The 27,927-nt window shown below is 37.2% G+C and overlaps 1 protein-coding gene across 2 annotated transcripts in view; it reads right to left on the reverse strand.

Moving 5' to 3' along the window:
• The window catches only part of sfswap (splicing factor SWAP), a 112,565-nt gene that overhangs the window by 38,654 nt on the left and 45,984 nt on the right, over positions 1–27,927 (reverse strand). For both annotated transcript variants that reach the window (XM_052103905.1, XM_052103906.1), the window contains exons 11-13: positions 17,244–17,328; positions 16,257–16,481; positions 4,969–5,153 (exon numbers count right to left, since the gene is read on the reverse strand). In XM_052103905.1, the coding sequence (XP_051959865.1) occupies positions 4,969–5,153; positions 16,257–16,481; positions 17,244–17,328 (495 nt within the window). The remainder of the gene's footprint in view (positions 1–4,968; positions 5,154–16,256; positions 16,482–17,243; positions 17,329–27,927) is intronic.

Here is a 27,927-nt window from a genome sequence, read left to right on the forward strand (position 1 = left end):
TACACAATACAGAAAATTCATCCCGATAGGAACTTAATCATCGTTCCAAACCCATTTTACTTTCTTGCATGGAACACACAAGTAGACATTTTGAAGAACGTTCATGCTAGTCTTCTTGAAATTTAAAGGGGTCATGAAAAGCTCTTTTTTTAATTTTATAATCTTCCCTCAGGTCCACTGATAATGTTAGTAAAGTATTTTTTTGCACTAAAATAGTCATTATTATGTAATATATGATACATTTCTACCCTGTCTGAAACGCTCGGTTTTGGGCTAAGTGCCTCCTTAAAACTTCAACATAAAAACCCAATATTATGATTCGTATTTGAGTGTCATATTTGAAACTCAATCGGAAGATTTGACATTGACTGAAGATATTGAAAACTCAATCAATACTTTAAAACTAAATTTCAGGATTTACACATAACACACATCCTACACCAGGGATGAGCAACTTTGAAGGGGCGAGAGCCAACATTTTTCTCTTTTCTACCAAGACAATGACAAATCAGCACTCTAACAATGTTCACCCCCTTACTCAATTTCCTCATTAGTGTGGGTAATCTATGCACAACTAATGCAATGTTCTTTTAAAGATTTTGTTACCTCTATTAACATTTTTATTAAAAGAATATTTATAAAAACTAATATAATTAATTTGTGACTTGTGTTTTTACTAAAACATGTTCACATGTACAAATTAATGCTCAATTGACAAGCAATATACTTCAGACTAACATTTTCAAGAAAATGAATCACATTTGCATTGTCTATATTTGTAACAGACAAACACACAAATGAACAGACAACATTTTTAACCCCACCTCATAAAACAGCTTATAGGTATTAGTTCAAATCTAAATATTATCTTCAATAACAATACTGATTTTTCACAAGCACGAGCGAAAGAGCTTTAGATGTCTTTGGCGATTCTCACACTGTCACAGATTCCGTAAAAACTTTTGATGACTTTTACCCTTGTATTTTATTTATCCTTTACATCTGTGAGGAGAGCAGCTCTGGTGTATGTATCTCTCATACTGTACGTCTCTTTGATCACTTTGATACACCTTTGATCAAAGGTGTATTTGGGAATCAAATTGAAATCTTTTATGACAGATTTCGTATCCAGGCAAACAAAAGACATGGGTTCCACCTGCGTACATTAACAATAGTGCACTAGCTTGCTGACAAGCTGTGGTAAAATTTAGCTCAATTTACCTTATAAATGATGAGCAAGTATAAGATGTTGCATGCTAGAATCCTAGAGTGATCAGCTGGTCTGCTAAGAACAAGCAACCTCAATAGTTGTAATGACATCATAAACTGAATGCAATCAACATTAGGGCTGGATATCAATTTCGATACATTTTAGGTAGACCGAATTGCATCTAAAAATGTCTTGTCGTTCGGTACCAAATTTCCTAATACCTAAGGAGTTAATCTTGTCAACGTCAGTGATAAGCATATAGCATACTAGATGTGCCCAAATCTAAAAGGGCCGGTGATTCACTGTGTTTAGGCATCAAGGAAAAACACTAGTTTACACCGGTTACGCCCAGAGAAGCGACTCACACGTGAGGTTGTAGTGTGTATGCATCTCAACCCCCATAGATGTAAAAGACGTGGAAAAGATCAAAAGTGTGTCTACATTTACCAGGCTCGACACCAACAGCGCGCAATGTAATATTTGAGACAACATAATTGCTGGCAGCTGCCAAGACCGGCAAAACTACAAATCTGATGAATCACTTGACAGTGCACGGAATAAACTTAAGAGCAGAAAGTTGCTCTGTCTTTGACTGCAAGAAGGCCGAGCTGGGGCAGTCATCCTCAAGCCTCAGCGTCCTGCCACAAAGCTTCCTTCAAAACTACTGATGAATGCAGCGGCCCTATAACCGACAGGAAAGGTTCGTGTTTAGGAAACAAACCAACAAACAAAATCGGCTACCTTGTAGTGGTACATGCTTGTGTACTTATTAAATTAACGTTTCTGTGCGCGGTGACATAGTCCTATAAACTGGGACCTGCGTAAAGTTAGAGATTTTTGGGATGTAATGCTATAGATAGCTAGCTAAATTGATGATAAAAATGCTTTAAGGTTGACAGTAACTGATCAAGTTTATCACACATTAAACTAGTTATCTTGTTGAACCGTTCTGATCTTAAGCTTTGGCTGAATTAACAGTTTAACTTTCTTGTTTTAATTTTTTTCCTCTTCACATTAATGTTATAGCCTCTGCCCCTGCCGATCCTGGCATGAGGAGACCAGAAGGCTCAGGAGATGAGTCTTTGAGTCTGTAAAATAAGTCAACAAACTGAAAAAATAAAACCAAAGTTTTTTTTTTGAGGTAATGTGTAATGTTTGTAATCTTGTTAAAATAGATTTCATAAAACTGGTATAGAGGACTGTTTAGGAACTGGTATCGGTATCGAAATTATTTTAACGATACCCAGCCCTAATCAACATAATCCCTTTTACAAAGAAATAAAATCAATCCTCAGTCTTGTCCGACAAACCGTAGTCTTTAAAAGCTGCACCAGATACATGACAGTGGTCTAAGACATCTGTCTAGTGCATGTTTATATAAAAATAATTAAAAATAGTCCAGATGGGGGCCCTTTGGTGTCCAGGAAAATTGAGACCACACTAGGCCTGTTTGTCCTGCTCTCTCTCAGTTTACTAACTGAAGCACTAGTGAGCGGGGGCAAGGTTGTGATGACATAGAGAAGGCATTAATGTCATTTACATGAATTAATGGGCCCCAAATGACGTAGGGAAGTCACAGAAGTAGAGAACGAGGTGTAGCAAGTTATGGGGTCATTATTTTTTTAATTTTTGGAGCTTGACAGGCTGTGGTCAGTGCAACATTCTTTAAAATTGCGCTGTTTATATTCAACGGAAGAAACAGAGGTGGGAGCAAGTCACACATGTTCAAGTCACAAACAAGTCTCAAGTCTTAACCATCAACTCTCTAGTCAAGTGCAGTGCAGGCAAATCAAGCAAGTCTAGTCCTAATGAGTTTCAAGTAGAGTCAAGCCACAGTACTAAAATAAAAAGAATTTATTTTTGCTCTGAATAGATGAACTTATAAATATATCTTTACATTCATTTTTTTATTTTTATATGAATTGTATAACAGTAATGCGTTATACATATATATATTAGTAAATATCGGGTAATTTCAAACTTTAATCGTGAATCAATTTAATTTACTGACAACCCTCAGAAATTTTTAACAGTAATTTTACATATTAATCTTTCTGGATAATGAAATGATAACGAAATTATTTAGTTACCTTTTTTCCTTTCGTTTTTGAAATGTCTGATGAAATTCGAGGTTGTTGTGGTTGTATCTGATATTTTTGCATTGCATATTGTGCATCTGGAAAATCTTTTTTTATTCACATGGTTCAATTCAGAATCTTTATATCCAAAGGATATTATTTTGGGAACTTGACAATCATCTGTCATTTTGGCGCAGATACAGATCAGTGGTGCTGGCAGGCTTACATTTTTCCATTTGAATTAATTGATGACGCAATATTTTTTTAAACACATTTAATTAATATTTATATAAATTATATATTACTGTGTATATAAAGTTATTGAAAACAATAATAAAAAAAAAAAAAAAAAACATTCAAGTCATTTTCGAGTCATGCAGTTCAAGTCAAGTCTCTAATCACTGGTTCTCAACTCAGTCAATTCAAGTAATTTTCTTCATTTAGTCAAAAAAGTCAAAAGTCCTTAAAGTCATGTAACTCGAGTCCCCCACCTCTGGAAAGAAAGTCATTAATGTTTAGAATGATATAAACATGAGTAAATGATGATAGAATTTTCATTGTTGGGTGAACTATACTTTCAACTCGCATTCTCGTAATGTTCAATGGGCACATTTGACCAGTGTTTGCAAACGTGTCATGGTGTACATAAATAAAGTAAAAGTTGCAACACATCCTCTTTTTTTTGTTGTTTTGACATTCTCAGTCTAAGCTTTGATGAAAATCGATGCTCAGTACTCCTCAGGGCTCCTTTAAGGGTACAAACACAGACACAAAATACACAAACAAACTTTTTCAAACACAAACAGATACATTGGAGACCCCAGCTTTGTCAGTACAACTAATTAGGAACTCCTCCTCCCACTAGTCCATAAAGATACAACTGGGAGGTGGATAAACAATGTCTTTAAACATATCATTTTCACTTTCAAAAGTCACTTTCTTCCATGGGAGAATGCAGAAAAATTGTTGTCGGGAATCGTTTTGAAGTAATGAGCATTTCCACAAGACTCTCGATGTATCGATAAACTAAGCTGTTTTTCTTTACGGGGGACTTGACTTAACAAATTTCAAGGAAACCAGAGTAAGGTTATTGAGCAGGACTCTTCACATGATGCTAACTGATTAAATAAAAACACAAAACTCTACAAGCGTGACAGCATGGTGCATGATTCTGTAGTGTAGAGCAAAAATGTTGAAAATTTCAACTGGATCAAGCACTTTAAAACATGGCATTAAAGCGATAGTTTACCCAAAAATGAATTTACTCGCCCTCATGCCTTTCGAAATCCGAATGCTTTCTGTCCTTTTTGTGGAAGATAAAAGGAGTTTCTCTTTTCCATACAATCAAAGTGAACGGTGTCATGGCTGTCAAGCAAGATTCTCCTTGAACAGCGACAAATTAAGTCAATTTCATATACAAATCTACCATATGGCTTTAGAAGGCATCAAATATAGTGCTTGAGTAGCATGGACTTCTTTCATGATGCTTTTATGGTACCTTTATGTCCTTTTTGGAGCTTGACAGCCCCTAGAGTCCCTATCCACTTTTCTTTTTGAAGAAAGAAAGTCATATGGGTTTGTAGTAACGTGAGTGGGTAAATTATGACCAAATTTTCATATTTGGGTGTATGCGGTGATATAGGGTCAATGCTTGGATAATGCGTGCACACATACACATACCTCAGGTGGAGCAGCTCTATCTTCAGTTCGCTTGACCTCAGCCTCAGGGCCTCGCAGGGTCTGCAGAAAGAGGGCGGCTTTCCTCTTGCGTTCGGCCTGGAGCTGCCTCTCTTTGGACTCTTTGGAGGCCTGAGCCAGTTTCTCTCTTGCTGCGGCAGCTAACCGGTCCTCCAGCTTCAGTTTGGCTGCAAAGCGGGAGGGGACGAAAAGTCAGAAAAAACATAACAACCAACACACATTAGTCTTTATATCCACTGTGGCTGGCCGGTACGACAGTATATACTGTGCAAAAGCAGGAATGTGGAAAGGTAGAATTGTGTCAACCAGCAAAACTCTGTTATACTGTGGTATATCTACAAAATTAAAAACTTGATGCAAAACAAAACTATAGTCTTCTGCAAACAAGTGTGCATAAATCAGCTCTTTAACAAAAGCTTCAAACATGACTCATCCACGTGGACATTGCATTTTGGCTTTGCTATACACAATGCATTATTTTATTTCATTTCATTTAAACCAACTGATCAGAGTTCAGGAGACTTTGGGCTGGCAGTAAAGGGTTAAACTTTTGATGTACAGAGCCAACAAGGCACCAATCACAGCAGAATTTGTCTTAGGGAGAAGAGCCAAAAAACTACATCTGGTAAGAAACCGAATTAAGTTTTTACATTGATTTATCATAAAAACACCACACTGCTAAACACAATGTACACTGGTGTGTACAAAAGCACATGTTTTTCATAAGAAATCCTATATATACTGTGCATTTTCATATTGAGAACAAATTGATCTTAGAGGCTTTATATGGAGTTAGGATGCAAATTCAGAGCATTTCTTACAGTTTGGAGACCAGTGCAGTCAGACAGCACATTGGAAATTAAGTCATTTACTAAATAGGGAGCATCCTATAGCTTTCCTAAAAAGCTATGTGCATTCAATCCAAACTTCCTATTAAAAGTTCAATTTCAGGCTGCAGATGATGTTTGAACAACTCAACATGGTTAACAGACATGGGACAATGGTAATTAGTACTTGGAGTCAGAATTTATAATGTATAATTTAATTTTAACATGGCTGGCAGTAATTGGACAATGCTGGCCAATGATACTTGTATCAGAATTATGCTAATTTCAGATTGATAAAACCTTCAGCACTGGCTATCTCTGGTTTGTTTGACAGTACAAAAAGAGAACACAGAGATTGTGTTGCCAAACTTGAAAGAAAAAAAAAAAAAACATTGTAACATAAAAGTACAATCAAAACAAATAATGTTAATTTGTATAGTTTTTCATTTGCACTTTTCACATTGTTCCAAAGCAGCTTTACAGAAAATCAGCTGTAATGTCTGTAACGTCTCAAAAACACGAATAACCAACACTCCAAGAAACATAAAACAACTTGATGATAAAAAAATAAAAATAAACTTTCTATAGCCTGGTATTATTTAAAATTTCACAACTTAGTCCCACTGTCCACATACAGTTGATGTAAGAAGTATACATAAGCCTTAGCCAAATACATTTAAACTACATTTTTCACAATTCCTGACATTTAATCGTAGAAAACATTCTCTATCTTAGGTCAGATAGGATCACTACTTTATAAAGTGAATTGTCAGAACAATAGTAGAGAGAATTATTTATTTCATTTTTTATTTCTTTCATCGCATTCCCAGTGGGTCAGAAGATTAGAAGTTTAAATACACTTTGTTAGTATTTGGTAGCATTGCCTTTAAACTTTTGAGTAGCCTTCCACAAGCTTCTCACAATAATTTGCTGGAATTTTGGCCCATTCCTCCAGATAGAACTGGTGTAACTGAGTCAGGTTTGTAGGCCTGCTTGCTCGCACGCTTTTTCAGTTATGCCCACAAATTTTCTATTGAACTGAGGTCAGGGCTTTGTGATGGCCACTCCAATACCTTGACTTTGTTGTCTTTAAGCCATTTTGCCACAACTTTGAAGGTATGCTTGTGGTTATTGTCCATTTGGAAGACCCATTTGTGACCGAGCTTAAACTTCCTGGCTGATGTCTTGAGATGTTTTTTCAATATATCCACATAATTTTTGTTCCTCATGATGCCATCTATTTTGTGAAGTGGACCAGTTCCTCCTGCAACAAAGCACCCCCACAACATGATGCTGCCACCCCATGCTTCGCAGTTGGGCTGGTGTTTTTTGGCTTGCAAGCCAAACTTAACGATGGTCATTATGGCCAAACAGTTACATTTTTGTTTTTATCAGACCAGAGGGCATTTCTCCATAAAGTAAGATCTTTCTCCCCATGTACACTTTCTTACTGTAGTCTGGCTTTTTTATGCCGGTTTTGGAGCAGTTGCTTCTTCCTTGCTAAGCAGCCTTTCAGGTTATGTTGATTTAGGACTTGTTTTTTCTGTGGATATAGATACTTGTCTACCTGTTTCCTCCAGCATCTTCACAATGTCCTTTGCTATTGATTGGGCAGATGAATGTGGTCCCTGCAGGCATTTGGAAATTGCTCCCAAGGATGAACCAGACTTGTTTTTCTGAAGTCTTGGCTGATTTCTTTTGATTTCCCCATGATGTCAAGCAAAAAGGCACTGAGTTTGAAGGTAGGTCTTAATACATCCACAGGTACACTTCCAATTCAGTACACCTCCTATCAGAAATGAATTATCTAATTGCTTAAAGGTTTGACATCATTTTCTGGAATTTTCCAAGCTTCTTAACCCTCTGGGGTCGACGGACGCGCCGGCGCATCCTGCTGGATATTTTCGTCATTATAGCGGAAACAACTTAAAATACTCCGTCATTTTTGGGTATACAGATAAGTGTAAGACATCATTAGAAACTATAAAAAGTCTACTTTTATGTACACTCACAATAACAACAAAACCTTGTGCTTTTGTAAAATAAAGAAAATAAAACGGGTGAGCTATCAGACGTCTCTGTGTTCACGAGCATATTTCTGAAACACGTCACAAAAATTAACTGAAACTCCGCGAATACTTATCACACAAACATGAAACATATGTCTAAAGAAAGCTTAAAATGTCTACTTTTAAATAAAATACTCAAATTTAAAACAAATATTCTCCTGCAATGTAATCTGTATGAAACAAAGCAATGTATAGTTTCTTCTTAACGCTAATGTGATCACACCCACCAGCAGAGTGCGCCATTCATACGCTAATGTGCTAAGACGATCAATGTAAATGGTAAAGCCCCCGACGGTGAGGTTTAATGTAAACACAACACAACTCAATGTTTTTTCTGCATGTTTGTAACGATACACAGGTGAGGAAACTACTGAAAGAGTTAACATTTTCATCAGAAGAAGAGCGGGACTCTGATGAACGTTTGTATTTTGAAGAGAGACTTGATCCAGCCGAGGATACAATTTCAGACAAGTAAGTCATTTAGTTTTCATCAGCTGACATGCTATTTTATATAAACATGTACATATTTTACTAGTGGGACAGTTTCCAGACTTGACAGCCAGGATTCAGTGTATTGAAATTTGAAATATGACTCCTAATAAGCAAATTGTAGTTACATTTAAATGCTGTTGTTGCTAAAGCAGGTATTTAAATTGTATGCTGTATGATGTAAAAATAATATGAATGTTTAGATTATATTTTATCTATCGTTTATTCTGCCTCAATATCATCAACAAAGCTTATGCTTTCAAATATGTGTTCAGGTTAAATCAGTAAAATGCACTATAAATATACCCATATTAGAAAATCAGCATCTTATAATGATTTCTGAAGGATCATGTGACACTGAAGACTGCAGTAATGATGCTGAAAATTCAGCTTTGATCACAAATTGCATTTTACAATATATTCAAATAGAAAACTGTTCTTTTAAATTGTAAAAATAGTTAAAAATATCACTGTTTTTACTGTATTTTGGATCAAATAAATGCATTCTTGCTGAGCAGAAGAGACTTCTATTAAATGGTAGTGTAGTTATAAAATTATGTAAAGTCTTTAATTAAAGAAAATGTATAGTCTGATTACTTATTTTAACTTAAAGCTTGATTTTGATCATTAAGTCTCCTCACATGCATTCTCTTTCTGTCACATCCTCATTGATAGGCCCAGGGGAGGCATCTTTTGTCTCTTCAGATGTGAATCACAATCCATATTCATGATCGTTCACACCTCCTTGCATATGACCTTTCAACACTAAAATTGTCTTACAAAAGTTCAATTACTATATTGTTTTGTATGTAGTGAACAGGATAGTTTTCACATAATTTTGTATGGCAGTTCTCAAAAGTCTTGTGGACAAATGTTTAGTATGTGTAATATGGCCTTATTTCAATTACTTAAAATTTTAGTTTTATTTCAAAAACCATGCATAAATATTATTTTCTCAAAAATACAAACATGTTCACATATATTGCTCACATATTATTAGTTATTAGTTCAATGAGTTGTAATGACTTCAACCTAGACTTCAACTATATGCGGACATACATTTTTAGGAAAATTATTTGATCTAGAAGGTTTTTTTAGGTGTTACTAGTAACAAACCAAAAAGGGAAATCAAGAGGATAATGAATAACTGCTTTGAATCAAATGCTATGACTCAATAAAATAACATTTGAATTATTTAAGTCACTAGATGATCAATAAATTCGCCAATACAACATGGTTAGGTAATATAAAACATTCAGGGGTTGAATTTTCCGCAAAAATGACTGAGTTGTGATATAAACGGTTACCATGATTTAAAAAAACTCATAATGAGATATAAGATTTTGGTCATACTGCCCACCCATAATATACAGTACACCATATGCTGTGGTCACTAAAAACATTATGGTTAAGTGAGAAAGGGTGTTTGTTGGTAACAAGCAAATGGAAAATGTTTCTGATGGATTGTGATTATCATGACGTTGAGAACTTGCATGGCTTTGTAAGCCATAAAACCTCATAAAAGCTGCATAAAGCTGAAGTTACATGTTTAATGTTTCACATCTTTCTGACTTTCATTGTTTTGCTAAGGTGTTAAAGGATGCCTGGCTACAGATTGTCGACAGTCGACAGAATCTCAATTTAGCTTCAGCTTGAGTAGGCAATGTCTTCGTATATATTTTTTTCAGGTTTTGTTCATGGGAACAATTATGACAAAAGATTGCCATTATATTATGCAAGAACAAGAGGAGGGCCCTGTCAGTGTCCTCAATAAAAATAGCCCCCTGCCACAGACAATCATATACAACAAACAAAACTGTAGAGAGAACAGAGACTACTCCTTGAATATGACATGAACAAACAAGCCGCAATAGGATGTCTGTGCGAGAGAGAGAGAGAGAGAGAGAGAGAGAGAGAGAGAGAGAGAGAGAGAGAGAGTGCTTTACAGTGAGAGAAAGCAACAGGGAAAATAAAGAATTGGAAAAGAAACTTGTGTGAGCTGTTCCTCAATCAGCACATCTCCTTGCAAGAGTTTTAGCAATCAAGAGTTATTTGCACCGCCTTGAAACAAAAACAATCTTGCAGCCTTGGCTTCCCGTTTCGATTTAATTTAATCCTTAGTTAGTGCACGGTACTGTGCCCTTGTCTTAAAGAGAGCTCACAGACAAACCACAATGAAGAGCAGTCACTCCATTAAACCATTGCAGATGTCCTTTGGAAATGAAAGGGAAGTCTAGCTTTGTGGTCAAAAATAACAGCTCTTGTCCAAAACCTAGTGAGCTGCCTATTTAGAAGTTAAAAAAATGAAAAAAAGGTCCAAACATGTATGCCATGTCATCTGTAAAGCTCCAATTGATTAAAAGAACATATCATATTAATATCTATGATATTAAAGTATCATAAAAGTAGTCCACGTGATTTATGCGCATTATATTCTAATATATTCTTAGTCTGAAGATATACAATAGAATATAAACAGACTGAAATTGATTATATACTGATAATCTTCCACTCTGACAAAGCTCTTAAAATAGACTATCATGTTATGTGTCTAACAAAAAATTAATTAAGATAAATGGCACCAAATTTGATCTCCTTTCATTTTCACTATATGGACTAGAACAGACAGGATATTCTTAAAACATTTTTTACATATTGTGTTCCACTGAAGATAGAAATTCATACGGGTTTGAAACGACATTAGAGCGAGTCAATTACGACAGAACGTCAAACGCCATAAGAATAAACACGTGAGTAGAACTATTTGTGTGACACGTGGAGTTGCTGCCTATGTCATTTATAAGGTTCCCTTTTAGATAAGATGCAGACTAAGGGGCATTCAGAACCCGTTCTTGCATTGAAAAAGCTAGACGAAGTGCAAGAAATGGGAAAAAATTTGTGTCTTCAGGTGAGATTTTGTCAGATTTCAGTAGCATGCAGCAGCTTCGTCAGCTCAACATGGAAAAGTTGCAATAATGTTGCTATACATTAAAAGTGAAGAGTGTATTGATGCAGCTCACTTAGCACCTGTTATGTCCTTGTGTTGAGTCTAAAAGGAACAACTTCTTCACTTTTCTGTTATTTTCATGCAAACCCTCCAATCTCTCGCATAATTTCTCATCCGTATACTCAAACGTCAATGCGCAGTGGAGGATATAAATAACATTTTGACAAAATATGGCTACCTTCTGAGGTTTGCTTTTGAAATTAAATTTGCAACATAAACAAGTTAACCCTGTGAAATACACAAGGGGTGTAAATAATTTATCCCTTTCTTTTTCGCAACACATAACCACACGGGACGGCGGAGACTTAACCCAATAAAACTCACACAAGCAGGCACATGGACCCTAATGTTCCACTCTGTTTATTAAAGAGGAACTATTATGCAAAATTCAGTTTTACATGGTGTTTGAACATAAATGTGTGTTGGCAGTTTGTGCACACAACCACCCTATAATGATAAAAATCCACCCAGTCCTTTTTTTAATCCCCCATTAATCATAAGCACTGTCTCAGAACAAGCCATTCGCAGATTCTGTACAAAGTGATGTCACTTTGTACAGGCCCTGCCCACGACTGTTGACAGACACTGCCGACAGACATGTTTGTTTGTGTGTGTTGTTTCGTTATAGCGCATAGCGAATGTTGTAACAGTATTTGTGTGTGTGTGTGTGTGTTGCTCATCCATTGTTGCAAAACTGCTGAAAAAACTATAACAAATAAATACATTTATCAAGTAACCGTTTGGAATCTTACTGGTTCATTCCCAAAGTTGTTACTTCTGACACAGTCTTTCCCTCATCAGTGTCTGACTCCGGTTCAAACATATAGGGCTGAACACCAATGTTTTCGCTGTTAGTTATATTGCTTATGATGTCTAGTTATCCGAAGCAGAGATGTCAAAACTCTGCCCTATTCTGGATACGGGGCGAGGAGCACCAGCTCATTTGCATTTAAAGACACACACACAAAACAGCTTGTTTTTATTCCCACCCCAGAATTGGCATTTTCAACATGGTATAATAAATGATCTGTAGGGTATTTTGAGCTGAAACTTCACAGACACATCCGGAGGACACCAAAGATTTTAATTATATCTTGTGAAAAGGGGCATAATATGTGTCCTTTAAACCAAAGGTAATAAAAGGACACACAGAAACAGAGTGAGTGTTTGCTGAATGGGGCCTCTTATAATCACAAAGCGCATCTGTGATCTTTTAACAGCCCATCAATACAGATTATGTTCCCCCAGACAGGTCGATAGTCATGCAATCTAAGCTGGTTTGTCACTGAGTGAGGCCTTCTCTGCAGCAGTGCAGTTTATTTCACTTCCCCGTGCAGTAAACTTTCACGGGGCATCTGGGCTTATTATTATAATTACCTCTGTGTTCCAGGAGCTTTACTGTTCAGTGCTTGGGCAGAGTGTCTGCCGTGCAGAGGTCTGACCCATCAAGTGTAAGTGAAATGATTTAAATAAAATCACTTATAAACGTGAACACAAAATCCTCAGCAAAATCAACATGTCATCTTGTTTGCCCCACTTGTTAACTAAAACAACATGTCACAACGACAAAGATTTACTAGATTTGCAATCCCTTAAAGAAAGTGCTTGCCAGGCAGAAAAGAACAATGTTATGGGCTGTTTAAATCAAACATGTCCTTGTCCTAAAAAAAGCTAGACGCAGCACAATGAACAGAGCAGAACACAAGTATTTTGAGAACGTCTCAGTTGACGTTCTTATTAACATGATACAAAGTCGAAAAAAATGCGGCACTTCTGCATGAGATGCTGAAAAACAATGTCATGTACACCACAACGGTCAAAAACGTCCATCTAATGCATGTTAACATAGGAAAACAATTAAAAAAATGAAACATGTTCGCCTTGAACAGCAATTAAAGTTTTAGGTAAGCTTAGATTTTAGGTTTTGGTACTGTGTAAATGATAAGCTGCATTAAAGCCACTTTGCCATTGTCACATTAATGTTTACTTGGGCTGGGCGACATTCACGATATAATCCTGAGGATTTTGTTGACAAAATAAATTAAGTCAACTTGTGATGATTTTAATGTGCCTTTTAATTGGCTCATACGGACCACATAAATAGACACATATTATGATCCTTCAGGACCGCAGAAGTAATCAAAGTACTATTAAAATGGTGATATGGTTATATGTGATTATTAATAGGGATGGGAATTACTGAAAACTGTTGTAGTAGAGTACACATACCTAAAAAAAAAAAAAAAAGTAATCGATTATGAGTAAATTATAACGAAAGTTAAAAATAACAGGAATGACACATACATGAAATTTATATTTGTTTTATTCACAAAAGTTACTAAGAATGGGTCACAAATAAGCTAACTTCTACAATAATTGTGTTTTATTTTCCATTAATTTAATTATAGTTACGTCACATTACAATTCTCAATGCATTAACGACTCAGTTGTAACTGTGAGATTCGGTGTGACATTTAAAGGGACAGTACAGTATAATTTAGCATTGCAGGCAAATATGCAAAATGAAAATCAATTTGGGATATTCAAGAAGTATTTTTAATAGTCAATTATCTGGTGCTTATTACTTGTGCACATGCCTAATTATTAAACCAAAAAAGGCTGTGTGGTCTGTTAGTGGAAAAACTGTGAGAAACATGCCTTCATTATTTTTAAATAGAAATGTATTTAATGCCATAAAAGTACTGAATCTACTTGGCTGCAATGGATGAAATTATGGTTCCTCTCTCCATTTCAGAGCAAACACATAATTATAGAGATTGAATATTGTCTACTGGCTGAAAAATATCAAGATATATTTTTGTAGCCATAATATCCAGCCCAAATGCTCAGTATAAAAGCTGACAATATGATAATATATAAAAATATATTAAAAACTATATATATATATATATACACACACAGACACGCACATTTTTTTTAGCAGAAATTATCTATAAAACAAAGCTTGAAAGGAGTCTATATGTTAAGCGGTTTGGATTTAATTAATTGCAGAAAGGTGTGGAGAAGAAAAATTATTAAACATTTTCAAAATAGTGCTCACCTTGCAAGCACTATAATAATATAAAGTGGGGCATAAAGTTTTCCGAAAATACAGGCCCTAGTCTGTTTTTAGACTCAAGCACATTTACTTGCTTGCATTCACATCTGCACACTCACTAATGGGTTCATTTCCTGTAAACTGTGTGCTAATATCTTTGATTGAGAGGTATCCTTCTCATTTAAACCATGTGAAACACTCCCATATTAACACACTATATTCATTATATAGGTCAGTTCCTGCTGCATGGTGAGGATGGTCCATATGGACAGATCAATTACATTACAGAGCTTGACCACCCCTACTGGAGTCATTTAATTCACTGCCAGTCATTGTGATGTGACAGTGATCAGATCAGCTCACTATTTTAAGACTTGCTCAGGGTCGAAAGAACAGCGAGGAAGCTCCAAAAGCAGAGACAAATTCTCTTTAAAGGAAAGTCTTGGCTTAATGCGATCATGATAAACTGCAGTTTCTTTCTCAATATTCTTTTTCTTATTAAAATAAAAGATGGTTGGCATCGATGCTGGCAGCCAGAGAGAAGTTACATCTAGGCTGCAACAATTAAGGCAAAGGAATTAATCATTAGTCTTACTGGTGCTTATGATTGTTCATATGTACTCTAGGGATACAAAAAAACTTGTAACCCAATTTAAACTTTGGTGTGCAATTTATCTAGCACCGTTTTTTCTTAAGAAATGATTGACACATCAAACCATGTGTCTTGTTGAGAAGAGATGTGCTATTACTTTTCTAAGCAATCTGGAAAATGATAAAGTAAATGAAACAATATCATAGACTTATATCGAAGAAGGGACTTGTGTCATATCTAAGGTCCAAAATAACATAGACTTGGGGATGGGCTCTTTTGACTTGGCAACCTTACTGCAATGCCCTAGCAACCACTCAGAACACCCTAGCAACAACTATTGAATTTTTAACGACGCACGTGCACATGCATGTGCTTTCAGAACAACACGTGATCTAAAATGGAAAACACCACAATTAATCCTTGAGAGTTCCAACACAGCAAACAGGTGCTCCCTCCTTAAACCATGATCACACTCAACCATGATCAAAATATAAATTAAACCTGTAAATAAAGTTTTAGGATTTTGCAGGTGCGATTCACCGAAAAGGGCTAAATAGTTTATCGGCTTGTGATGCGTGAATGGCTTGCAAGTGCAGCGCGAGTCTCGTCACACTCCCATTCAGCTGATGAAAACACGCTGCATAATCACGAGGTAGGATTACATCTAGTTGTAGATTGGAATGCAGGTGCGAAAAACTACTTATAAATAAAATAGCCTGCTACTCTCTCGCTATTGCTTGCATGCCAGGGATTACCCCTCTGCATGATTTTTTTTTCTTTAATTATGACACAATATAAGAAATATTTAAGGTTCCACACAATTTCGTGATTAGTCATCAAATAAGAAAATGTGTGATCCCCTCCCCCCTTTTCTACCCAATCTGGTATGTCCAATTCCCTCTCTAAGTCCATGTAGTGGCAATCCGTGCATCTTATCACGTGGCTTGTTGAGTGCGTTACCGCAGAGACCTCAAATTTGTGACATTAACTGTGTTGACATTTTGTACAAAAGGACAGGTTTTCTTTATTTACAAGATGCTTTTTGAAAATTCACACGCAGGATCATGATTATATCATAATCATCAGGTTTTCACTCAAAATCATATGCTGATAATATCATTTGTAATGAAAAATAAATGATTAAAATAAAAAAATGCAAAATAGAAAAATTGCACTATTTTGCACACATGCTGACCCCTGGTCTAGTGCCTTTAAAATCCTAAAGTACCTTGTTTTGCTTCTAGCTCCTCCTGTGAGAGCACCGGTTTCCTCTGCTCAGGTATTTGAGGATGAGGCTCTCTGGCAGCTTCAACCAATCCCGTCGCTAAATCTGCCCCATCCTCTTTCGTCACATCCTCATCTGAATCATCGTCCAGCCTCACGCGGTTCTTCTCCAGGGGCATCATGTCATTTTCTTTGGACTTTATTGCGAAGCAGATGGGCGCGAAGGATGCTGGGAAGTGAACGTATGATAGACACGTATTATAACATTTTATTTGGCAATTGTTGTTACCCTTATTCACTTAACACAAATTTACTTAGTGGTGACAGTCAGTACGGTCAAAGTCAGGCCCACTAGCTCATCATGCATTAAAACGATTAACATGAGCAGTGAGACAGGGTAAGAATGATGTTGTCCACTCTCCGTTTTAACACTCCAGAGCTGCATACTTACAGAGTATGTACTGAATTCAATGAAGAACTTACTTATCGTCTGTTAATTAGGTATGTACTTTAGGTATATAGATGTATTGTAGAAATACTTTCCCGGACAAAAATCCTTGAGTACAGCAATTAAAGCTGCCCGTTCTCTGCCATTTTTTTTAATTCAACTTTTCAAAACTGATGTGTCCTTATCTCCCATGGATTTAGAGGATCGCAAAGTGTCCATTAGTTACACACTTAAAAATCCAAGCAGATGCAGTAGGTCATTAGGGTATTGTTCGCCTACTCTTTCATGTATACTTCATTAAAGGACATAAAACAAATTCTGATATACAGCTTTTTGCATACAATATAGTAGGGAAGTACTTATAATTCACATATGGAGTGGGTGAAACAGTCCGAGCACAACATCGTAGACTGGAGAGACATGGAATAGCGTCATTGTATGGGTGAGTGAGAACAGCTTGAAATTTCGGTGTGGCTGACAACAACATTCCAGAGTTGGGCGATGGGGGGCATTTCTGTCTCATGGTGCGCAGAGCTGCCTTACCTTTAATGAGCTTGCCCTCGTCCTGCTGCTTGTCAGAAGAGAAGTTGGCTTCACTGTCCCCCCCATCGCTGAAGAGCAGGGAACCCTGTGAGGCCGGAAAGATAGAAAAGAGACTTACTTGATAGACACGGGTATAGGATGAAATTCCTAAACTCTCAGTTTTACAGACAAAGGGTTTCTCAGGAACTTGCCAGTACTTTAATGGACTAGCTTTGGGCCCGAATATATGTGGCCACTCAAAGTTCCCAGAACAGTACAAGCGAAGATGAGAAGAGCCATTTGCTATGTGTGTGTATAGCCTGAGCTCTATTAAGATGTGACGCAGGGCTTGAGTGTCACACTTGGAGCTGTGCTGATGGACTAGTATAATCTCGGAACGTTCCGCTGTGCAGAAATACACGTCAGGCTCCTTCATGGTCGTGCTGCGTGAGAGCAATGCAGAGATGATGCTCATATTTATCAACCATCTGCCAGCAAATTACACACTTAAACATCTTTAAAACCACCTCAACACAGTTCGGAGCATATGCAACGGTAGGCTGGTGAAAGCTCCACACATTAATGATGAAAACCTTTTTCCAACTAATGAGCTTTTAATTAACCCAAATGTTTGTATTTGATTTTGTTGTTTGAGTCAGCTGAATGGTAAATATTAGTTTTTATTTTTCTAACGAGCTACACCGTTGCTAAGATGTTGTAAGGTTTTGTATGCGAGTCTATCTTTGTGTCCCAGTCCAACAGTGGCAGATCAATGATTCCTTTATTGTTGATATGAAATGCATACCTGAGCCTCAGTGAGATATTGGCAACTTTCTGTGATTTTTTTAACAGCAGGACCAACATGAGTAGAATGCATGAGAAAACTGAAATATTATCAGATTCAGAAATCCATAATATGATAAACATGCATTAAAATAGTCATGTCTAACCTGCGAGAGTAAAAAGCATCTCATCTGTCAATATATCTGGCTTTGCTCAATTTGAATTCCATAAGAAATACTCAAGATTCAAAATGTGCACCACATGATAACGTGAATCTTGGTCACATTTTTATTACAAAACAACAAATTTAATGTTACTTTGCAAAATTATCTTAACCCATGATAAAGGATTTCTTTCAGCCCTTTGTAAAATGTTTCTGAGCTGGCAGCTGGATCTTATATGAACTTGTAAAACTGATATAAAATGTGCAGGAAAAAAGCGTATTGCTTGTATTAAACTATTATTACTAGGTATTTCCTTGGGTAAATGGAATAGTAAAATTAATAAATTATTAAAAGTAATTAACAAAACAAAACATATTTTTTTCAGTCTAGGGTGTACGTCTAAATTACTATGGCCAATACAGGTCACCTAATGACCTGCCTTTTAGAAGGCAGTGAAATGTCCCGTATTAAAAGCATGCTAAAATGTTTGGACAGCAAGATGCTTAAAGGGGACTCCCATCCTGTATTGAAGTGCTCAAAATGCTTCAAGCATCCCGTATTCGTGTGAGACATTCAATACCTTATTGCATTGTTGTGGCTTGCAGCTGGTCTGCACTACCACACCTTAGTGCATCTCAATGCCATTCAGAAGTGATCATCCCTATACACTATTCCCTTCATAGATTTTACCTTCCAACTCACGGAGGGCTGAAAGGTGTAAAAAAAAAAAAAGTCATTCTGAATTCTCTTGTAACAATCCTACAGCATGGCCATGATTATTGTTTCCCCTACAAAGTGTCCTGTGAAGCCATCATTTATGCCATTTGGAACACAGTACGTCTTCACGTCGCAACAACTGACAAAACAAACCATCGTAAACAACGAACAACAAATAATTAATGAAAAACATGAAATCCAATATGACCATTCAAACTAAGATGCATTTCCAAAAATATTATTTTTTTGTTTTTTTTAAACCTACGAATATGGTTTGGATCAGGCTTGTAAAAAAAAGTGTTTTTGTCCTGTTCAGACTACAAAAAAACCTGAACATTTTCAGATAGGGCAACAAAAAAAAAAACATAGCCTAAGTGGTTGTTAGCATACGCTGTATGGTTTCTAGGGTGTTGCTTACTAGCCAATGTCTCTATGATATTCTGGTCCTAAGATATGGGATTTAAAATGGGTTTTGCAGGGAAAATAAAGCAGACTGCTTAGACAAGTAATAACACACCTTTTCTAAACAAGCTGCATGATTTGAGGTACCATTTATGACTGTAGCACAAATGTGTGGGATGAGTTATGCGCTGAAAAATAATAAAGGTTGGGTTTTGTTCAAATCTATGAGCATTATTTTGCTGTAGCAAGCAACCCTAATGAATATTTCACACTGCTGTGCGTTAATAAGCACAGCTTCTAATAATTCAGAGAATCTCACTTGCTGTGATAATCCCATATAATCTCCCTGTCAAGTTTTTTATGTAACAAGAAAAAACGACTAAGAGTGTGAGGACAAGATATAGAGAGGGGAAAAAACTGTGTATAAAAATAAATAAATAAATAAAAAAGAGGAGAGGGACTACAGAAGCAAATACTGAAAGTTTAGTGTCCTTAATGATAGTTTTCAATATTTTACAGCTCTATTACAGAATTGTCTGTAGATCCTCAATGCAGCCCAGAGTAAGATGAAGGGTCAGGAGGCCATTAAACCCATTTAAGCATCTCTCTCCCAAAGATGAAAGAGATGATGATGGAATTAAAGCGAGAGATTGGATCTGTGACCGTACACTTGATAATAAAGTGAAGAAACACACTATGTGGGGGACACAGAGAATGTTTCAATTCACCATCTACTCCCACCTTTAAAAGAAAACTGCTCAGAATTACAAGAGCTTTCCTGAACAGTTTATTTCCACCTGTTTCCTTTGCTTTAAAATTGAGAACTTCAATGCTATGCTTGCTTGAGCATCCTGTGCAGCCTGAAATAGCACCTTCTGCTCAACTAATGGTGCAAAATTGGGGGAGGGGCTATCTGTTTCACCGGCCAATACAAAATTGATTGTGCAGTAAACTGGTTTGAAAAGAAAAATTTTCAGTTGCAAACCTGAATTACCTTTTCCCCTCTGTGGAACACATTAGACAGAATGTTAGCCTCAGTCACCATTTACCTTCATTGCATCTTTTTCTCTTTTAAATTGTGATGTGAACACTCTGCCTAACATCTCCTTTTGTGTACCATGGAAGAAAAAGTCCTACAGGTTTGAAACAACAGAATTCTGAAGAGAATTTTCATTTTTGGGTAAACTATCCCTAATTCTTCTATACATAAATGTGTTATCTTCTAAGTAAAGTTGTCTAGATTAAGCAGCAGGGATAATGCTCTATGTGGAGGAACATTTGATTATGTGTTACTGACGTAATTCCCAATGCACTTTGCTCTTTGCAGAGAATCCATCGCTAAAGACCTTTGTTGTCAACTTACATCATCAAATTAATATCAAATGAACATTAATAACAAATAGGGGTTGTTATAGAGTCTCCCCTACTGGGCAACATTTCGTCTTCAGCCTTGGCTTTTTTTGAACACGTTCTCCCCTGTAGAGATGGTGCTATAGTGAATGTCTTCATCCTTTCAAATGAAGGCGGTAATCCCTTAATCCTGTTTATGAGTAAAGTCAGCAGAAGACATGCATGCTGATGGACCATGGCATGTGGAAGCTGCATAATAGCAAAACATGATGAGCTTTTCATTAGCATTTGGCGCACACTTCATTTATGCTATCCTTGTGTAGGTGCGGAGTTAAGCAGGATAAAGCAATGCGACTAAACGAGAGTTAATATGCTGTAATTCAAAAGTGAAATGGTAGGTGTCACTCGGGAAGGATAAAAGAGAGATCATGATGCCAAGGGAATTATGATTCTCACATAATTTCGAATAAAAGATCATGCACTCATAATCGCATACACGTAGCACTTCCAGAACTCTTTAAAGTGTGGAATGTCATTTAACTTCATTTTATAAATAAATCAGACTATTTCCATATAACATTTCACACTTTGCATAATATACTACATCTCAGGCTGTTTTCACATGTTTGTCCTTCCGTGCTTTTTGGTTTTACTACCAAAATTTACAGGAGAAATGTGTTCATTCCTGTGCGACTAAGATCACCAAACGGAATTGCAAAAATGACTACTTTCAAAGAGATTTCCGAATACTCTCCCCATTTTCCTTTGGTGGTACAAACTAATAGTAATGCTATTTATTTAGCCAATGTTGCTATGTCGGGCTTGGCGGGATGCTCAAAAACCTTGATTGTCAAGTTTACACTGATGCGGTCCCTCTGTGCACATCAAAGCCCAGAAATAGATCTAGTGTACATTACAGCCTCTAAATTATCCCTGAGTATCTGACTGAAAGCAGTCAAGTTGTTAAATCAAGTACAAGTAGACAGAACAGTTTTTATTTGGAGAACATCTTTTTTGTACTGACAACTCTTAAAAGTGCAGGTGCTAAAGAGAACTTTGAAGTGTGACAAAAATAGAATTGACAAAAAGTAGGCTTCTTACTGCAGTCAAAAGTAGATCCAGCACCACAGGGAACAACCATGGACTAAAAAAAAAACATGAAGAATTTTTTTATATATATATATAAAACAATAGAGAAACCGAAAATAACACCTACTGGAAAAATCTTCTTTGAAGGACCTGGTGATTTATTTAACTTATTTTTCTATACAGTGAATGTGAATGGTGACTAAGGCTAACAAGAAGAATAAGAATCATCCTTTATTGTGGTCACACATTATACACACAGTTTTATTTTTGCATATATACAGTGAAATGTATTAGTTTCCACATATCCCAGCTAAGCTGGGGTCAGAGTGCAGTGTCAGCCATGATACGGCGCCCCTGGAGCAGATAGGGTTAAGGGCCTTGCTCAAGGGCCCAACAGTGGCATCTTGGTGGTGCTGGGGCTTGAACCCCTGTCCTTCTGGTCAGTAACCCTGAGCCTCAACCACTGAGTCACCACTGCCCTTAGGTACTTTTCATCATGTGATTTATAAAACATGTTTGTAGGTAATATGGCAGGTATGAAGCCCAGTGGGTCAGCACTGAAAAGAAGCAGTGGCTCAAATATAGGCCGTGATGTCCTTTCAGACTCATTCTCCATATTGGTATTGCACAGGCACATAACATTGTATCAACACTCATAATGTTCAAAACATTCCAAAGGCTACACTGACAAATGTGATTCAAATGCAACAGCTACCTGCAATATATGCAAATTGTCCTTTAAATATAAGTGAAATACTAGCGTTATACTAACCTGTATGTTGTTCTCTCCTTCAATAACATTATTCGGTGACAGTCAGAAAAGAGCTTCAAGTTGGAGTCTGATGACCTGATGGAATACATCCCGATTGTCAAATTTGTGTGTTGGAACATCCAACTTGGATTCAGTTCGCTCCTTCAAGAACGTGATACGGCAGGTTTGCAGTGGTTTGAGGGTGGAATGATGTCACGATTAGTTGAATTTGACTCGGCTAATGGCTCGACTAGTTGACTACAAAAACCCCTAATCCCTTTAAACATGCTGGTCTAAAACCAGAAACCACTAACATCAGAGGCAGGGGAGTTGGATCATGTTTGTCGATGGTGTTTTAATTGAACTTTTCATTTAAAGAATAGATTTAAAAAGAGTTTGAGATAGCATAAAGATGCTGAGCCAAATTACTTCAGATGTAAAATAACTTATCAAAACTCAATAGACTTGTAAAGAAAGGCTGAGATGTGCCATGTTTATTTCTGCACAGGCTGTGCAGTAATATAGCTAGTTTATGTCATAGCTTGCTCTCAAGTCAGTGGAATCGCGCCCTAATTCTGAGAGTGGTTCGTGTGAGCACCATTTCTGTGGAAATAGGGTCCTAGAGATGCTGCCCCTGTTCTCTTAACTAATCAGTCTAAATGAGCTGCTGGAGGCCTTGTGTACAGCTTGATTATTTTCACTTAAGTCAGAAGCGCAAAACCCGCGAACAACCCTGTGATCCCACGAATCTACTGCCACCCAACAATAGCATTCTCCTCCTCATCCGAGCAAAGAGAGCTACAACACTGGATATAAAAAAAGGACACAAAAAGAAGTAGAAATAACTTACTTCCCCAGAGGAGCACACAATAAAAGGAAGCAAACAAAGAAACGAGGCGACTAAAGCGCTCTTTGGCTCTTTCACCTCTTCAAAGGCAAGCAGGAGTACGGCTAAGCCCGCAAAGGGATGCAGGCACAAATCAAGAACAATAGCTTCCGAGCGCAGAGCTAACTTGTCTATAAAGTTAGATGACAGGCATTAAGATGGGTTAAAAAGACGAAAAACAGAGGACAGGTATAGAAAGATAAGGTGGAGAAGGAACAGGGACTGAGTTTTAAAGACATTTAAATTATTAATGACACAAACACACATATGACAGAAAGCTGCCTATAGACGCTTGCTTGCTCGCTCTCTCTCTCTCTCTCTCTCTCTCTCTCTCTCACCACCCTCTGCAGTCGGCCTTTATCCCTCTCGGAGGCTTGATTAGCCTGATAAGGGGCCGGGTGTGTAGAATCACGACCTGGCCCTGCCCTCCGCCCTGTCACAATGACCTTAAATATAACAGATATGGACTAAAAGCAGTAACACTTACATTTTTATTTCAGGGGGTTTTAAGGCTGTGCAAGTGCTCACATTTGCATAAACCGTCTGAAAGAACAGATTCACTTAGATTATTTGGATTTTCCAGTGCTACTTATTGATACAGAGAGGACTGTTTAGAGGAGCGCGTTTGATTACTCCCTTTGCTCCATTGTTGCCTTCACAATGCATTCTAAAGCATTAAAAACTATAATGGATTTATCATTAAGATGATTGGTTCTTTAAATTGAAAGGTGGGACTTTCCTACAGCCACCATAAAGTTTCTTCCTCCTCATACAGTCTCTGGGAGCTAGTGGATTTCGGCAACTTTTTCGGCAACTTTTTCTTGTCATCCGCATTTTAAAAAAACAAGGGGGATATGGCATGCTGCTAGAAATGTGCAGATTGCCTCTAAGTGCCACTGTCGTAGCAGAGATACTGGTCGCTTAATGGCATTTTTCAGTCACTGGCATGAGTAGCATGCTTACTTCTGCCAAAAAAACAAGATGATTATTACAGCTTTCATTTAACCGCCTCCAGACCCCAACGGCTTAGTAAAACCTAATCATCTAAAAATACTTAGTATTCCTTTGATTACAAAAAAAAACATGCCTAATTCAGAAAATGTGATATTAATGTAATTTGGAGCATTCTAACTGAACTACGTTTATGTGTGTCTACAAGACATGCAAATATGTCTTACCCTTCAGACCCCAAAAAAGGAGATAATGCCTGTCGTTCTCTTTTTATGTTTTTAAGGCAGTCTGTTGGAATTTGAAGGCAATGCAAAAATGGGTATAAAAACCCATGCCAGAGGGTATAAAAAAAACAAACAAATAAAGTTATAAAAATAAAAGGACATGGAAAAATTGGCAGAACCAAACACCAGGAGAAGGAAAGTTGAAGGGGGAACTATACTCCATTTCTACAAGAGACTTACAAAACAACAAGATTTATAAGCAGAAGATATGTTCTACTGCATTCAAGGCAGAAGTCCACTGTAGATATCTTGATATATATATAAATATATATATGATATCTTGATATATATATATATATATGATATCTTGATATATATATATATATATATATATATATATATATATACACACACACACTTACCTAAAGGATTATTAGGAACACCTGTTCAATTTCTCATTAATGCAATTATCTAATCAACCAATCACGTGGCAGTTGTTTCAATGCATTTAGGGGTGTGGTCCTGGTCAAGACAATCTCCTGAACTCCAAACTGAATGTCAGAATGGGAAAGAAAGGTGATTTAAGCAATTTTGAGCGTGGCATGGTTGTTGGTGCCAGACGGGCCAGTCTGAGTATTTCACAATCTGCTCAGTTACTGGGATTTTCACGCACAACCATTTCTAGGGTTTACAAAGAATGGTGTGAAAAGGGAAAAACATCCAGTATCGCGGCAGTCCTGTGGGCTGAAAATGCCTTGTTGATGCTAGAGGTCAGAGGAGAATGGGCCGATTGATTCAAGCTGATAGAAGAGCAACTTTGCCTGAAATAACCACTCGTTACAACCGAGGTATGCAGCAAAGCATTTGTGAAGCCACAACACGCACAACCTTGAGGCGGATGGGCTACAACAGCAGAAGACCCCACCGGGTACCACTCATCTCCACTACAAATAGGAAAAAGAGGCTACAATTTGCAAGAGCTCACCAAAATTGGACAGTTGAAGACTGGAAAAATGTTGCCTGGTCTGATGAGTCTCGATTTCTGTTGAGACATTCAGATGGTAGAGTCAGAATTTGGCGTAAACAGAATGAGAACATGGATCCATCATGCCTTGTTACCACTGTGCAGGCTGGTGGTGGTGGTGTAATGGTGTGGGGGATGTTTTCTTAGCACACTTTAGGCCCCTTAGTGCCAATTGGGCATCGTTTAAATGCCACGGCCTACCTGAGCATTGTTTCTGACCATGTCCATCCCTTTATGGCCACCATGTACCCATCCTCAGATGGCTACTTCTAGCAGGATAATGCACCATGTCACAAAGCTTGAATCATTTCAAATTGGTTTCTTGAACATGACAATGAGTTCACTGTACTAAAATGGCCCCCACAGTCACCAGATCTCAACCCAATAGAGCATCTTTGGGATGTGGTGGAGCAGGAGCTTCGTGCCCTGGATGTGCATCCCACAAATCTCCATCAACTGCAAGATGCTATCCTATCAATATGGGCCAACATTTCTAAAGAATGCTTTCAGCACCTTGTTGAATCAATGCCACGTAGAATTAAGACAGTTCTGAAGGCGAAAGGGGGTCAAACAAAGTATTAGTATGGTGTTCCTAATAATCTTTTAGGTGAGTGTGTGTGTGTATATATATATATATATATATATATATGGTGGAAATGTAGCAGATATAACACCACTTCATTTTTTTTATAAGTATGGCAATGTGTCTGTTTGGAGAAAAGGAGATGGATAAACTGCATAGTTGTTGGTGGCATTGCCACGTGCACTTAATGACAAATAAAATATCAACCCACTCTTTTCTTTTATATGTAATACAAAAAAAAAGAGCAGAAAAAATAAACATCAAATGGAAGCTCAGTTACACAGAGGTCTGGAAGTGGAGAGAAATGTTTCCACTTATCATTTAAAGCAGCTAAAGGGCCGAGCATTTCAATTAAACATAAGAGCGTGCCAAAACCTCAGAGCTGGAACCGTAAGAACAGCAGCATTTAAGCCTTACCAAGGAAATTCAAAAGCTGTGGTACAAAAACAATATAGATGATTTATGAAGTCAAGGGACCAGCCAAACTCGGTTATATTATGCAGGGAAAAATTAACAAGGACCCCACCTAATGGAGCAAAAAGTACCATACTTGTGTTTTTAGAATGCCACACAAGAACAAAAGTTAGACGTTTCTATTCAAATGAATTTAAAATTAGAATATTGGGCAGCTTTATGGTGTAAAGAGAGGAAGAAGAAAGGGCTTTAGTTTTAGACAGAGCTCATTTCTTATGGGGGTCCCTGAAACTGAGATGGTACTCAACTGGTGCTATTTAATAAATTAAAAATGATGCCACTATCTTATAAAATTACAATTAAAAAGCTATTAAAATTAAAATGGACATTGAAAGAAACTTCAGGTTACCAACGATCAAACCAGACGCAGTTTTGCTTTCATCATAATATTCTGTGCTCTACAACCTCAGAGGGATTTTGGTGGAATTGAAGAGGAAAACCAGCCTGAGAAAGGTGTTAAAAGGAGAATAAACCAGTGCAAAGGGTTACAGAATGACCATTACCATGTATTAAAAGGCCTCGTTAAATGGGAAAAATGTGACATTAAATGCTAAAACCATGATGACGGTTAAAACAGACATGGGCCACAATTACAAGGAGCGGGAATTTTCAGAACCTGTCAAGTTTAAGGTCAAACTCATCACTTGACCTTATAATCATTAACTTTTGGTTCAAGAGGCTGAATAATCTCTTATTCAGTAATCTCTGGACAATACATTCACCTTTCAAAGTCAGGTCACAGCACACTCAGAGAATGCAGGCAAAATTCTGCCTCATAATACAGAAAGGGAGGGGTGGGGGGGGGGAGCTATGCAATAAATGTGGTTAAATATAGCAGTCTTAAAGAAGGATGCTGATATGGAAAGAAATCTGAACCAAATATCACTCGCTTTGAAGACGATCTCAGAACATCAAGTTTAAATGCTGCCTGAGGTTGATGAATTCACAGGGATGCTATAGTTTGCACATCAAGTCTCAAGTCCTCTTTGGGGATCCTGAATTAGTAAGGAGGAACAAAAGAGCATCATGTATTGTATGGATGAGGCATATGTAAGAAAGAAACATGTCTGGGCTGTTTACAGATGATGTAATAAAAAATTTTTTGGGATACCACACATTAATGTCCCTACTTTCTGACAGAAATCTCTTAAGCATCTTAAGAAATCACACTCATATCAGTGACAGCCCAAGACACTGTAAGGAGTATGGGGAGTGGCCTGCTCTTTTATGGCCAATCAGAAAACTAGCCATTTAGAAACCTGACAATCACTTTGGGTTTGTCCGACATGTCTATGGAGTGTGAGAAT

Source organism: Xyrauchen texanus, chromosome 34 (assembly GCF_025860055.1).
Source record: "Xyrauchen texanus isolate HMW12.3.18 chromosome 34, RBS_HiC_50CHRs, whole genome shotgun sequence".
Lineage (NCBI taxonomy): Eukaryota > Metazoa > Chordata > Actinopteri > Cypriniformes > Catostomidae > Xyrauchen > Xyrauchen texanus.